General features: G+C 33.9%; 1 protein-coding gene across 1 annotated transcript in view; it reads right to left on the reverse strand.

Annotated features, from left to right (window-relative positions):
• SLC12A2 (solute carrier family 12 member 2) overlaps positions 1-16099 on the reverse strand; it is a 109928-nt gene that overhangs the window by 61631 nt on the left and 32198 nt on the right. The window contains exons 5-7 of the mRNA XM_032628141.1: positions 3808-3947; positions 2004-2114; positions 1323-1431 (exon numbers count right to left, since the gene is read on the reverse strand). Of these exons, the coding sequence (XP_032484032.1) occupies positions 1323-1431; positions 2004-2114; positions 3808-3947 (360 nt within the window). The remainder of the gene's footprint in view (positions 1-1322; positions 1432-2003; positions 2115-3807; positions 3948-16099) is intronic.

A 16099-nucleotide genomic window follows, 5' to 3' on the forward strand; every position in this document is an offset into this window, starting at 1 on the left:
TAAGTAAAAAACACATTCATAATTAGAAGAAATGTCACAAATACAATTTATGAGAGAACGAAATACAGAAAATTATCTAACTAATAATACTAATCTTCACTTCTGGCATGCCTAAAAGATACCTCTTCCCCTAATTCAGGAAATCATGATTAGATATTTAGTGCCTGGTTTCAGAAGTAGGCATAAGCGCTAGTAACCAGAACAGACATCACACTATCAACTCAGGATGAGTAGGTAAAATTATTGCAGGCAGGTGTTCTTGCTTAAGGTAAGCACCTTGAAACAACTCTTATGTGAAAACTGCCCAGCCAAGTCAGTGTCAGACACAGGCCAAACAAGCGCGACTCATATATGTTCCAAGGATGGTGTGGTGTTACCAGTCGGCAATTAGATGAAGGAGCTTACACCAGAAGGTAAATCAACTAGGTCTCTAGGATCCAAAATTTAGTCAACTAATTTTTTTCCAGTAAGACTTTCTGAAGGAAGAAGTGCATTGATTTATTGTACATTCTGCATCTTTTCACAAATCTGTATGCATAGCTCTGGGCTAAACAACTCAGGAGAAGTGGAGCTAGGCTTTTCCTTCTAAGGCTTCAAAACAAGGAGTTTTTGTCAATTTAAGACAGACACACCTATTACCCTAAGTGATAAGCACCTCTGATGCTACTGCAACTATTCTTTCTGGCTTTCATTCTACCTTGCAGAGATAGGTTCAGAACGGCTGCTCAATGGAGGGAGTGGGGAGAAGAGGAGATGCAGAAAGACACTTTAGGAAACAATAAGTGACAAGTAAATTTCACCTGTAGTGAAAATTAGATGCAGACTGAAAGAGGCTATGGAAGATAAAAACTGGAAAATTCTCACACAATTAATAATGTAAACTGTAGAAAAACTTAGGTTGCAATTATACCAAGAAACTAATATTTCTAGTTGCTTTCACTCTTAGGCACTTTTAGATTATTGTGTTTAAATACAACTAAAAGAATGAAAAAGTGATGTTAGAACAAAACTTAAAATTTCAGTAACAATTTCTCCAAATGAGAAGAGAACAAAAGCACTTTTCCTCAATAGCACTGATTTCTCTACATTCTATCACCTTGTGTTGCTAGTAATCAGAAATGAAAGATGTAAATAAAAGTGATTTTTTTTACTCCAATTACACAACAAACATAGAGGAACCAAACTAAACTGGACAGTCAATTACTGTTAGTCACTACACCAAACTCAATTACATTACAAACTATGTAAAATGTACTAAATTTATTTAACACTAGAATGCTGTGATATGCACCTTTAAAAAAAATTCTATCTTTCTTACTTACACTTATAACCAAAGAAACCTTTGGGTTTCTTGCTCTCCAATGGGATAAATGTTCCTATGATGAAATCAGCAATAGCAAGTAGTAGAATCACCAAAAGCACAATCTGAGCCTGAAATTTTAAACGTGAAAAATCAAAATCAAATATACCATGTCTATACATTAATTCAGTTCGACTAGAATATAACTTCCATGAGGGAAAGCTTCTGTCTTGTTTCCCTGGTGCCTCACACAATGCCAAGCACAAAGCAGGTGCTTAATAAATTTTTGTTAAATGAACAATCTTTAAAGAACTATCCAAAATGAATAGCAAAAGTAGGATCAGGCCATATATTTCTGAAATGAATTAAAGATGTGCATGTCCTGTTAACAAATAACAGAAACTTTAAAAATATAGGAAAAAAAATCACAGTACTTATATTACCTTTACTAAATCCCTGACATACCCTATAATTCTTTTTTTTCCTACATACTCTGATTACCTCTTAAAATGACTGTTATCTCCAAATCCTCACTACGTCGCCAAATAGAAAATGATCTTATACGTGAACTTCTTTGAAAATGGCCACTTAGGAACCTTCAAAATCTGAAAATATTACTACACCTTAGAACATTCCTAAAACACAAGGTCTAAAAGTTTGTACATTCAACATTTACAAATGTTCCAATGATATCACTACTTACTTTTGCCTCCCACTCCATTCCAGCTACTGAGATACCTAAAAGGATTACCACTGTAATGGCTCCAATAATTCGGATATCATTGATTTCATCTATCATAAGTATGGAATGTTCCTACAAAAAGAAAATAATAGGATGAGCAGTATTAGTTAGTTCAGATAAATTCTTCAATTCTCTTTGAAAGTTTTAGAACTATCACAGTGCCTCACATGCAGAAGTTGAATAAATGCCTACTTAAGGAATGAATAGAGAGACCTAGGGAAAAGGAATGAATTACTGTTTACTATTAAGGTGTCATTCAAGCAGCTGAAGATATCAAAAATATGATCAAATTATTAACGCTGCTGTATTTTATACAGACTCAAATATAAAAAAGAATTGCTACAAGTAAGGAAAAAATCATAATATGACTAAGTAGTACTAATAGCATTTTTTAAAGTTACAAAGCAGAAATATATTTTGCATTCATTGTGGTTAGTGAGCTCATTCTTTTAATGGTCTCTTATGTTGCATAAGGAAAAGAGATGAACACACTATCATGCAGCTGTCCAAATCACACCAATCCGTTCTAAGAGCAAAATTACTTGTGGCTAAATATCAATGACATCAAAAACATATACTAAATTAAACAATGAATGAATATGAATTCTTAATGATTACACCGCTTTCTTACTTCCTTTGCTTTGTCTCTTTGGCCTACACAGCTAAGGTCAACGCCAATGCAAGAGTCAGTCCTTTCAGATGTCACACTTCCTAACATACCATGTACTACAGTAGATGAACAGTTACAACCTAACATGACAACTATAGGTGTTACTCAAGGTTCCTCTCATTTAATAATACTGAATCCTATTTCACTTGTACTGCTTTAACTACACACATACTAATTACTCTTTTCAAACAAGTTCTCTTCTCAACTCCAGAGCAATATTATCAACCACTTTCTGGCCAGCTCTACATAGATATACCAAATTAGACATCCAAAGCGAAAATGTTCTGCATTCTCTCTCACAGTAAATGGCATTACCATCCATCTACATCTTCCTTTCTCTTTCTCTAATTTCCCACATCTCATCCATCAAGTCCACTTACTCAACTTTTTAAAAATCTCTCAAATACACCCACATCTCTCCAGCCTCACCGGTCACTGGTTTAATATTAGCCACCATCTCCTCTCAGGACAGCTACAACAACCTTTTAAATGGTCTCCATCTCCAGTTGTGATCCCTCAAATACATTCTCTATACTGTGGTCAGATGTTTCTTTAGGCCCCAAATCTGATTATCATGGATCCGCAACTCCAGTCAAGGTAAGATTCAAATTTAAGAGCAAATAAAACCCTTCCTGGCATGATCCTTTTTTCTCCCTCTCATCTTACATCTCTTGCCACTTAGTGCTCCAGCCATACTGAAATATTCTGTTTTTCTTTTTTCTTTTTTAATATATCATACTCTACTCCTTCTAGATCTGTTTCCTTTTCTTCCCTATTCCCCTCATACCATACTTTACCTCTCCTATCTGCCTGCTAATGGCTAGACTCCCTTCCTTGGAAAACCCTGCCTTGACACTCCTCTGACACCCCACTCCTGGATGGTATACTAAGTGATCCCCCTTGTGTTGCCACGGCCCCCTACAGTTAGCCATTTCTGACACTCTATAATAATTTTTTTTGTCTATCTCCCATACTAAACGTCTTGAAAGGCGAGTTTCATGTTCCTTGCTGCTTTCCTAGCATCATATATGGTAAGTGGCACATAAACCCTCAATAAAGATTTGGGAAACAAATGACTGGAAAAAGGTGAATTACCTTAAGCAACTCCACCACAGTTTCGGCAAATCCAACCACATACATAGCAACTGCAACAGCATTGGCAAAAGCGAAGATCAGGCCAATCGCACCACCAAATTCTGGCCCTAGACTTCTAGATATTAAATAATATGCTCCTCCTAAAGAAAAGGAAAAAAAAACACACCAAAAGTATTAATGTTAGAATTTTAAATGTCAATCCTTTTAATTATACAAGACTTCACAAAGCACATGCCACCAGTAAACACAGCAGTTAAACTCACAGGCAAGTGGGTGAGCATATTTTTAGGAAGAAACACCCAGAAAGAATTCTTTACAACCCACTTCATTCATAACAGTTCTGAATATCCAGAGAATTCTCCTCATGTTAAATATAAAATCATCCTGCTATTTAAATATCTTTCTCTTCTAAAACTTAGATTAAAATGGGTAACAGCCTCTTCCTCATATTCAGAGACACCAAGATCATTTCCCAATGATTTTCTAAGTAATAGTTTTAATCTTAATGTAACATTTAAATTCACAATCGACATGATTCCAGTTACTTAAATTAGTGTGGTAATTTGCTGGTAACGTGAATACTAAGGCAAAAAAGAAAGTATCAGAAGAAACTTAAAGGATAGCACATACTGGCACCCTTATATATATATATAATACAGATATATTAATAGTTTATATTCTAATAAATCCTGCCTAAATGGCAGAGTAGACAAAGACATTAAATAAACTGTCATGAAGCAAGTATTTTTCTAACTTGAAAAACAAATCAGTATGATTTTGAGTCAGTCTAATGCTTAGTTGAAGTCACTAAGAGCTCTCCTAAAATTCTAATTTACTTTTGGCCTGTAGGTCATAATCAAAACTTAGTTTTAATAACAATGAAGTTACAGTAAGTTGTATACATTTTCTAGACACTGATGAAGTATTTATTCTTAAGACCATATAATGAAATGCCATTAAACAGCTTAATATTTATTTCTACTGCTTTCCCAGTATAATGAAGACAAACGCAACAACAGATTCTACAATTTAATAAACTACTAAATGTGCAAACTTTATTTTGGAAATATCTGTAATAGGTTTTGTAGTTAATTTTTATCAAGTTTCTCAAAATATTATATACTTTAAACCTATCCAACAAAACTACCTTAGTAATTCACTTTACTAATAATTTTTATCATCTTGAAAATTCTGAAGAAAAAGAATTGCAACCTGACCATTTAGTATTAGTCTCATTTTTTTTATAAGATGAAATGACTTAAAAATTTCCCCCAAATCTTTCTGAACACTAAAAATTCTAATGGACTTATATAATGACAAGTTTAATTAATCAAAAGGAAAATCCCTGGAATATAATTAATCACAGCCTACATTTAACAAACATGTTTTCAAAATTCATGTAAATTATTTCATTTAATCCCAATACCAATAATGAATTAAGAAAAGTATTATGTATCCCGATTTTATAGATAAGAAAATTAAGTCACAATAAAAGGTTAATTGAAATCAGTCAGCCATTCACGTGCTTCAGTAGTTGACAATACAAACTTTAGAATGATAAATATCACCGAGAGCCTATAAAAGCATGGAATTCATTTGTTATGTGTTTAAAGTTTTGATTTTATGAAATTTCAAATCTTTCTATTACTAAAAATATATATATCTTTTTAAAATTTATTTATTTAATTTTATTTTATTTTGGCTGCATTGGGCCTTTGTTGCCGTGCACAGGCTTTTCTGTAGTTGCGGCGAGCGGGGGCTACTCTTCGTTGTGGTACAGGGGCTTCTCAACGCGGTGGCTTCTCTTGTTGCGGAGCATGGGCTCTAGGCACGCGGGCCTCAGTAGTTGTGGCTCGTGGACTCTAGAGTGCGGGCTCAGTAGTTGCGGTGCACGGGCTTAGCTGCTCTGCGGCATGTGGGATCTTCCGGGACCAGGGCTCAAACCCATGTCCCCTGCATTGGCAGGCGGATTCTTAACCACTGCACCACCAGGGAAGCCCCCCAAAAATATCTATCTTAAGGGGCATTTAACATGGGTAAAGATAATGGGAAGGGAAATATGAATATTCTTTATATGAATAAAGATAATCAGAAGGGAAATGAATATAAGTAACAAATTCTGACATTTCAGAACTATTTAAAAATCTTCTTCCAATTGGGATACCTAAACTTAAAACCTAGGACGCAGTTTCATTACTTTTTAAAAGATTTTTATTTTTTTTAAGAAAAAGTTACACATGAAGAATATAAAAGCATCTGCTTATCGTCCTATACTTTAAATTCCTGATGAAAAGCAAAAGTACTCTGCCCTATTTCTTCTCACTTCCATTCCTGCATCCTAGAGGTAACCAGTTTTAAGAGCAGCTTTCTCCCCCTTTTTTTCCTTAGCAACAAAATAGATAGTATAAAAGATCTACTACTCTGAAAGACTGGTCTATTTACTAATCAGCATAGAGTGGCATCTTAAATTAAAATTTTTATTAAATTTAAATTTTGTTAAATTTTTAACAATTCTAGCAAGTACAATTGACTCTTGCATGACACAGGTTTGCACTGTGCAGGTCCACTTATACGTGGATGTTTTTCAACAAATATATTGAAAAACTTTTTGGAGATTTGCGACAATTTGAAAAAACTCACAGACGAATCACACAGCATAGAAATATTGAAAAGATTAAGACAAGGTTACGTATGTCATGAATGCATAAAATATATGTGGATACCCATCTATCCTTACATAGGTATGAGTTGAGTGATATTTAATATAAAATTAATGTGTTAATTTTCTTAGTTTTTTATGTAACTTTGCTCTCAGAGAATTAATTACCGTTCAGTATGTGCCATATCTCCCCTCACCTCTTCTAATTAGAGAAACTGACTATCATCACAGATAAGTGTTTTTTTTAAATGTTACAATACTGTATTATGAATATGACTGTACTGCTATATGCCATAAAAATTGTACAATGATTCACTCAGTGTATAGGCTAGGCTATCCTGACACAATCGTATCATTATACTGGGTTACAATAAAGCAATCATATTGCTGCCTCTTTGTTATCAATGTATGAATTGTTATACCTGTAAATAAATACAAATTTCTTTTTCCACATTAGCCTCTCTTTTTTTAATGTTTTTTAAATTTCTCATATTTAAAAAAAATTTTTTGTTGGAGGATAGCTGATTTACAATCTTGTGTTAGTTTCAGGTGTACAGCAAAGTGAATCTTTTCATATTTATCTCTAGTGTTAGTAATGTGTGTAACATACACTACACAGTGTTTTGTATTGTATAAGACAATATTGATGTAGGTAGTGACAGATGATACATCTTGCAAACAGATGATGTAAAACATATGGGATCAGTACAGTACTGTAAATGTACCTTTTCCTCCCTACGATTTCCTTAATAACATTTTATTTTCTCTAGCTTACTTTATTGTAAGAATGCAGTATATAATACATATATACAAAATATGTGTTAATTGATGGTTTATGTTATCTGCAAGACTTCTGGTCAACAGTCTATTAGTTAAGTTTTGGGGGACTTCAAAGTTATACATGGATTTTCGACTGCACAGGGGTCATCAGCACCTCTAACCTATGTGTTGTTCAAGGGACAACTGTACTATTACGATTCCCATTTACATATACGAAAATTAAAGCTTAGAGAAGTTAAATAACTTGACCAAGGTCATGCAAATAGTAAGGGAAGAAGTAGGTTTAAACTCAGGTCTCTCTGACTTGTGTGCTTACTTGGTACAGTAGGTATAATTAAATTAGCTTTTTTATTATCACTGAATAAGCTGAAGAGTATGAAAAAAATTATGATGAATTAAGAGGCAACAATAGAAAAAATAACTATTTATTTACAAAAAATCTACTGCTCAAGCAAACACAGGAAGTCAATATGGAAAAAATATCCTCATGGACTCTCATAATTTGGCCATAAAATGCCTTGTCTCCTGAGTGTAGAAGACATCAATGAGTCAGGTACGAGAGATACTTAAGTAATGACAATACTATATACACTGGGTTCCATTATTACTACACATTGATCTGGGGACACATGCCCCTGAAGCTCTCACTAGATTTCAAATCAACAACCAAAACACTGACTAGGTTAATCAAGAGCCATATGATTACTGGCCATAAAATAAGTCACTATAAATTTCAAAGAATTGAAATGAGACAGTATTACTGACCACAACAGTGTTAAATTAAATGTATAGACTTCGCCTAAATATTTCTAAATTATGCAACACACTTTTAAGTAACCCACTAGTAAAAGAATAAACCACAGGGAAATTAAAAAGCATTTTGAATTGAATGATAATGAAAAGAAAACATCAATATTAGTGGGATATATCTAAAACAGGAATTACAGGGAAATTTATAGTTTTAAATTCTTATATTAAAAAAATGATACTTCAATTAAAAATAAATAAATAAGGTGAAATCAATGATCTAAGCTTCTACGTTAAGAAAGCAGAAAAAAGTAAGTAAACCTAAAGTATAAAAAAATAATAAAGGGTTAAAACTACTGATGCAGAAAACAATAAAGAAAAATCAATAAGGCCAAAATAGGCAAACTCCTTGAAAAACCTGCCAAAACTATAACAAGAACAGTAAACTGAAATAATTCTATAGCTATCAAAGAAATTAAATTTGTAATACACACACACACACACACACACACACACACACACACAAACCATAGGCACAGGTAGCTCCATTGTTGAGGAAGAAATAAGATCAATTTTACAAAAACTGTTTCAGAAAACTGAGGATGAAGGAATACTAGCCAACACCCCTTATGAGTTTAGCATAATCCTAACGCCAAAACCTGACAAAGTTTATTACAAAAAAAAGAAAATTTTAGACAAATATTCCTCATGATCATAGATTTAAAAATCTTTAACAAAATGTTAGCAAGTAAAAAGTAGCAGAAAGCATAATATCTTTGACCAAATATATCTTTGATCTTTGTGGGGTTTATGCCACAGATGCTAGGTTATTAAGATTCAAAATATCATATAATTTGTGATAATAACAGAATAAGAGAAGAAACCCATATAACCATTTCAACAGATGTAGAAAAATCATGACAAAATTCAACATCCATTCATAATAAACAGTCAGCAATTCAGAAATAGAACTGTCTCAATCTGACAAATGACATGTTCCAAAACTCCATAGTTAACATCTTAATAGTGATATATTGAACTCAATCCCTCTAAAACTGGGAACTGGCAAGGATGTTTATTCTCACCACTTCTATTCACCACGGTATTGGAGGTCCTACCTAATTGAACAGTGTGAAAAAAGAGAGGGAGAGAAAGAGGGAGAGAGGAAAATACTAAAGATTGGGAAGAAAGAGTATAAACCATCTCTATTCACAGATGACATGACTGTTTATGTTTAGCAAAGTCACAGAATAGAGAACCAAGATATGGAAGTCTATTGCATTTCTATACACAATCATAAAAAAATTGGAAAATGAAACTTACAAATACCATTTACCAGATGAAAAACATGACTGATGGGTAAATTTAACAAAACATGCAAGACCTGTATACTGAAAATATACAACATTACTGAGAGAACCAAAGACCTAAATAAATGGAGAGATATAGCATGTTTAGAGACTGGAAGATCCAATATTGTTAACATGACCATTCTTCCCAAAAAGATTTTTTAAGAGTGAAATTCCAAAGCCCCAGCAAGGTTTTTTGTTTTTGTAGAAATTGATATTGCTAATTCAAAAATTTATATGGAAATACAAAGAACCTAGAAGAGCCAAAACAATTTTGAAAAAGAACAGAGTTGAAAGACTTAGGACATATAAAGCTAAGCAATCAAAACTGGGTAGTCTTAGAATAACTGGCATAAGAGAATAAACAAACAAATCAGTGGAACAGGATACAATACGGACAATACACAGAAAACTGATCTTTCAACAACAGTACCAAAACTAATCCAACATGGAATAGACAGTTGGTTGACAAATGGTGCTGGAAGAAGTGGCTATCTATATGGGGGGATAAGAGTAGGGGAGAGAAGAACAATCTCTGTCTCACATAATGTGAGGCTATCCATAGTTAAAAATCTAAAAACAAACTATAAAGATTCTAGGGGAAAACATAGGGAAATATCATCATGATCTTGGGATAAGCAAAGATTTCAAGACAGAACAATAAAAGCACTAGTCAATAAATTAAATAGACAGATAAATAAATCTGAGAATCTGGGCTTCCTCAAAATGGTAAACGTTTCCTCTTCAAAAGACATGATTTAGAAAACGATAAAAAAAGATGATGCAAGTCACACACTAGGAAAAATATACACAATACACGTTAGACATAAGACTTGTATCCAGAATATATTTTTTAAAACTCCTCCAAATCAGAAACAAAAAGATAACCCACTTTAAAAACTGGCCAAAGATATGAAAATATTACAAGATAAGATACACAAGTGGTCACAAGCACATGAAAAGATAATTATCATCATCATCATTCATCATCAGGGAAATGCAGTGGCGGTAAGACACTATTAAACCTCCATAAACACAGCTATAATTAGAAAGCTGTAACAAGTGTTGGCAAGAATGTGGAAAAACTGGTAGTCTCATAGATTGCTGATGGGAGTATAAAATGGTACGACCACTGTAGAAAAGCACTTGGCAGTTTCTTATAATTGAAAAGTATACCTACCCCATGAATCAAGAAGTCATTCCTAGGTAGTGTCCCAAAATGAACAAAAACATACAAAACCACAAAGACTTGTACAAGAATGTTCATGTCAGCTTATTCATAATAACCTCATACAAAAAAATAGCCCAAATGTCCATCAATAGGCACTAAATAAACACATTTTTTACTATTACAAATTTTATAGTGATAAAATGGAATACTACACAGTAACAAAAATGAAGAAACTACTAAAATGGATGTATTCCAAAGACATTATGTTAGGTGAAAGAGATGAGACATAAAAAGAGTACCTTCTATATAATCCAGCCTGGGCTACCAGTGAGGATCTGATTGTCAAGAAACTTTCCAGTGTGATGGAAATATTCCATGTTTTGATTGAGCTAGATGTTACGCAGGTTTACACGCTTATGAAAACTCACAGAACTGTAAACTTAAAATCTGTGCATTTCACTACATGTGAATTTTACTTCAATAATGCTTATTTAATAAGCTATAAATCAACTGTCAACAACTAACATTTTTTAAATTGTACCATAGTCAAAATGAGATAGGAAGAATCATGTATGTTAGACTTCAAAAGGAGATTTTTGGAAAGGGGCATTATCAGATACAGCTTTCACGAATACTCACAACTGACTTCAACTCAAACTACATAGAACCTTTAAAGTAATATGCACAAAGATAAAAAACCCAAACAACTATACGCAGGAAGGTAGGAGCAGTATTTATTAAATTTTGACCAGGCACTCTGGATGTCCGTCTAATAACTATGCCACAAAACAGACATTTCTTAAACCACATGTGGCTCTTAAAAGTTCTCATCACAAAGAAAAAAAAATTTTTCCCTTTGGTATCTATAACAGATGATGGATGTTCACTAAACAATGTGGTAATTATTAAAATATATATAAGTCAAGTCATTTTATGCCCTATTAAACTTGTACAGTGTTGTATGTCAATTATATCCCAATAAAAATAAAAATAAATCACACATGGCTCAACAGCACCATATGGCTCTATGTGCTAAGGTGGACTAAATGTTTCATATTAATGTGAAAAATATTTGAATTTTTAGAAACACTAACAAACCTGTTCAACTCCAAGTTAATTTCTTTTGGACTATTTAATCTTCATTTATTGTAACTAATGCTCACTCTTAGACAAAAGTTGGACAACAAATCTTACTGTCCATTGTGATGCTGAAAAATCACAGCAAGCATGTGGCCTAGGACATCCTCAGTGACTCAAGGTTGTGGGTAACAATCTCTGAACAAAACCAAACTCTGACACACATTTTCTATCAAAATGAATTTCTTTCGAAGAGTAGCTTGAAGGCCATTCAATTTAAAATACAAACTACAACTACGAGGTAGAAAAATGAACACATTTAAAATTTAATAAAGTCTGAAAGGTAATAAGCTCCAGTTTTAAACAGTTTTGTGAAGTGACAATGTGATGGTTAATTTTATGTGTCAATCTGGCTGGGCCCTAGAGCCCAGATATGTGGTCAAACATTATTCTAGATGTTTCTGTGAGGGTGCTGGGCTGAGATTTACATATAAATTGATGGACTATGAGTAAAGCAGATTGCCCTCCATAATTTGTGTGAGCCTCATTCAATCAGCTGAAGGCCTAAATAGAACGAAGACAGACATCCCCTCTCCAACAAAAGAGAACTCTATAGTAGATAAGCCTTCACATGTGAACTCAGGCCATTCCTGGATATTCAGCCTGATGGCCTTCAGATTAAACTGAAGCATCAGCTCATTCCTGAGTCCTCAGACTGCTGGTTCACTCTTGAATATTTTGGGCTTCCCAGCCTCTGCAATCACATAACTCAACTCCTTCCAATAATTCTTTCTACCTATGTCCACTTCCTATTGGTTCTGTTTCTCTGGAGAACCCAGACTAATACATACATGATACAAGGTAAAATGCGAATCATACCAACAAAGGTCTTGTATACAAAATATATAAAGAACTCAAAACTCAATAGTAGGAAACCACAATAAAATAAACTCAATAAATACCCTCCAAAACACTGGGCAAAAGATTTGAGTATAGAAAGAAAACTATTCAGCAATTACTCTTCAGAGTTCATCTGGTATGATTAGCAAATACTCCAGAATCCTTTATTTGTCAGAGCAGTAAGCTACCTACTTCTGTACACTCACTTAACAGTCTATTCAAAGACACCTTGTATAAAATTCTGAGGAACAACTTTAGGAATGCTATGGGGTGATGATGGATCCAAATGGATTCAACATCCATTTTAGTTATTGTTCTAGGAAATATATCCTAATACCCTGGTTAACAAATACACAACAAGGAATCTGCCTGTTAACATTCAGTAAATTTCCTCTATTCCGTTGCCATTATGAAGCCATACAGGAAAAGGCCAAGTGACAAACATGCAATCTTCAGACCATAATTCGGTACTATGTTATCATTGTGACTGATCACTTGAATACGTTAAACTTTAAAATCAAAGACATGTAGCTCTAATTCTGCAGCAGACAATTTGGGAACCAAGTTAAAGTATTTTGAATCATTAAAGACTGGCAAAATTGAAAGGTCACCAAATGAGTCAAAGAGAAAACCCAAGCCAAATTATTTACAATTACTTGCCAGATTCACGTTTGAGTTACTTGTGGTGCATAAGTAGTGCTTTACTGAACTGAAAACACAATGTTTATGTTTAAGTCCAATAACTCATAATATAAGTTATAGAACTGCTTTTATTTTTTATTCTTTTTTTTTTTTTTTTTGGCCATGCGGCATCTTAATTTCCCCAACCAGGAATCGAACCAGTGGAAGTAAGGAGTCCTAACCAGTGGACCGCCAGGGAAGTCCCAACTGTTATAGAACTGCTTTTTACAGCTTCTTCAAACATTTCACTGATCTGAAAAACTACAATTTGAAATAATTTAGCAATAAAAGGAAAGAACTATAGAGCTGAAATCTAATTTACAACTCCTTGGTTGGTAATGATAGGAACTGATAAAGTTATACAATGGGCTAAACAAAAAAATCTGACAATCAATGATAATCTGATTTTTTACCAATACAGAGAGTACTTTCTGTCACTTACAAGATGTGAAAAATGTTAATTTTTCCTCACTTCCAATGGTTTGGCTTTAACTATATACAAAAGTGAGGAGGTCAATTATTTCAGAGAGAAGAAAAAGATACCAGTATGTGAAGGTAATTCTGACATATTGCAGACATTTTTAAAAGGTTTACCAGTAGAATTTGCATAAAATTAAATTTTGTTTAAAAAAAGGCTGTTTCATTTTTGCATAATGCAACATCAATGTTGTATGACATCAGACAATGTATTTCAAAGACCATGGTACCATGCCTAGCAGTTAGATCTCAAAAAATAACTGTCACTATTATCTGAACATAAGCTCCAAGAAAATAGGGTCTTGTCTGGCTTGCATTGTTACAAACCCAGTGCCTGACACAAAGTGCTCAACAATTATCTGTTGATTGACTGAAATACAAGGAATATAAAAATTTGATCTTAGTCACTTATGCAGATTTCTATTGACTTTAGATTCTCAGAACTGCCCATCACAAATTTGATGTAGCCTGGGCTTTTATGTGAAAGTGTACTAACCTCTGTTTTTAATACTCCAAACCAGAAAGTGGTTGAAGAACTGTTCCCTTCTATTGCTCAGTTCACATAATACACTATAATCCAGAAGCAGAATTTACATTTCCATCTTATAAAAGGTTGCCTGTGGTTGTTCTCTATTTCACAGATGAGTTGATATTCAGAGGTTAATTATCTGAGAACAGAAGAGACTCTGGTCTGTGAAATCTAGGAAATGCAGACCTGAGTGACAGTGGCTGCTGGCCAGCGCCATGTAAGTTGCAGAACCTGTTGCACACGGTCCAAGGAAATTCTGTAAAATCCAAGATCTCAAGGACACTGGGAGGATTTGCAGAACAGGAAAGAGCTCTGGGCTCCCAGGTGCAACAATCTGTAGTGCCTGAATATGTGTGCTAGGGCAGGGAGTATGCCAGTGACTCCATCAGCTAGTTGCTGGTGCTAGTTTTATTCTGTAGAGGCAGAGGACCTAGGGGATGGTTCTCTAACCTGCCACCAGTAGCTTTAAATAGCAACCCCCCATATTACTATAGTCTAATCAAGACTGAAACGCAGAATCTTGTATTTTCTAAGTTTTTACTTTTTTTCCCAGAAACCCTGAATATTTCCACATTATTTTTATCCTAGACTTCATAATCGGACACTATTACATTTGTTCACAAGTTGACAGTTAATTTATATTTTTTAAAAAACTACACTTTTCTAGATTGGTACCTGTTTAATCTCTAAAATGTACTGTTAAAGCCAACGTTAAGGCTATTTAGTAACATTAAATAGCTGTGGCATAAATCACACAACACTAGGAAAAGTACACATTTCACACACTTACATGGAGTTGGAAGTACATATACCTCACAAAACAAGAATAAAATATTATTCAGTGTTAATATAAAAATACATGTCATAATTCAGTTAAGAGTGAAGATAAATAAAACAAATTAAAACGTCAAGCACTACCTCAAAATAGTTCTTTATATTAATATCTACACACACAAGTTTACAAAAGGGCTCTTAAGACAGAAATTAGCAGCCACAACCTGTCAGCAATATTTTGAGTAAAATACTTCCTTGTTAATGCCCTTAATAGTCAACTTTCAGTCCACAGAAAATTAAGATGGATCTCCAGACATCTCTGTTCCCATAGTATCCCTCCATTTCTCCTAAGTCTTTGCACCCTGACCCTCCAGATAGCTCTAGCTCTACTGCTCTCCTCTTACGCAGCCCTTTCAAGGAAGGAAGTCAAATAAAGTCCTCAGTGGTTGGGCTAGAGGGCATCCAATGCAGGCACCCTAGGTCCCATATTACTAAAAGATAAAAAGCTTATTGTGAAGAACAGCAAATAAACTGCATCTATACATTAAGTCTCTTAAAGTTTGTTTTAAACCATAATTCCCTCTCTCTGTTTTTTGCTCCTTGGAAAGTTTTATTGAACAAGGATTCCTTGTTCCAGAGAGATTCCTAGTCTGGCATTTGCTGTCGTCATCCTACAGTGTCATTTAGTAAGTTCCTCTCTCCCCTGAATACTCTATGCTTCCTGAAGCTATAGGCATGATGTGATTCATATTCGATATTTCACAGGTAGTCTTATTAAGTAAAACATTTACAAAGTTGGAATATTCCCTTTTCTTCTTCACTTATTTTGTAGAAAAATTACCCAAAGGATAAATCTCTTATCAATTTTTTGCTTACAATGAGTTCAGGTAAGGAGTTTTCACTCAGAAAACTTGATTCACACTAGATTCTTTATCAGTTTTCAAAGTAAGTTTTAGTTCTCTAGCATTCTTCAAAGGTGAAAATGACATTTTTGTGTGTGTGTGATGTCTGTGAACCTAGGGATTTTATGTTTTCATTTAAATCAGTTACTATTAGTAGTAGTATTGCTGTTCTATCCAAATTTAAGTCAGTGTTAGTTTCTTCAAGTTGGCTCCTTGGTCCTTTTGACATGAAACAAAGTAGGCTTT

Source organism: Phocoena sinus, chromosome 3, assembly GCF_008692025.1.
Source record: "Phocoena sinus isolate mPhoSin1 chromosome 3, mPhoSin1.pri, whole genome shotgun sequence".
Taxonomy (NCBI): domain Eukaryota; kingdom Metazoa; phylum Chordata; class Mammalia; order Artiodactyla; family Phocoenidae; genus Phocoena; species Phocoena sinus.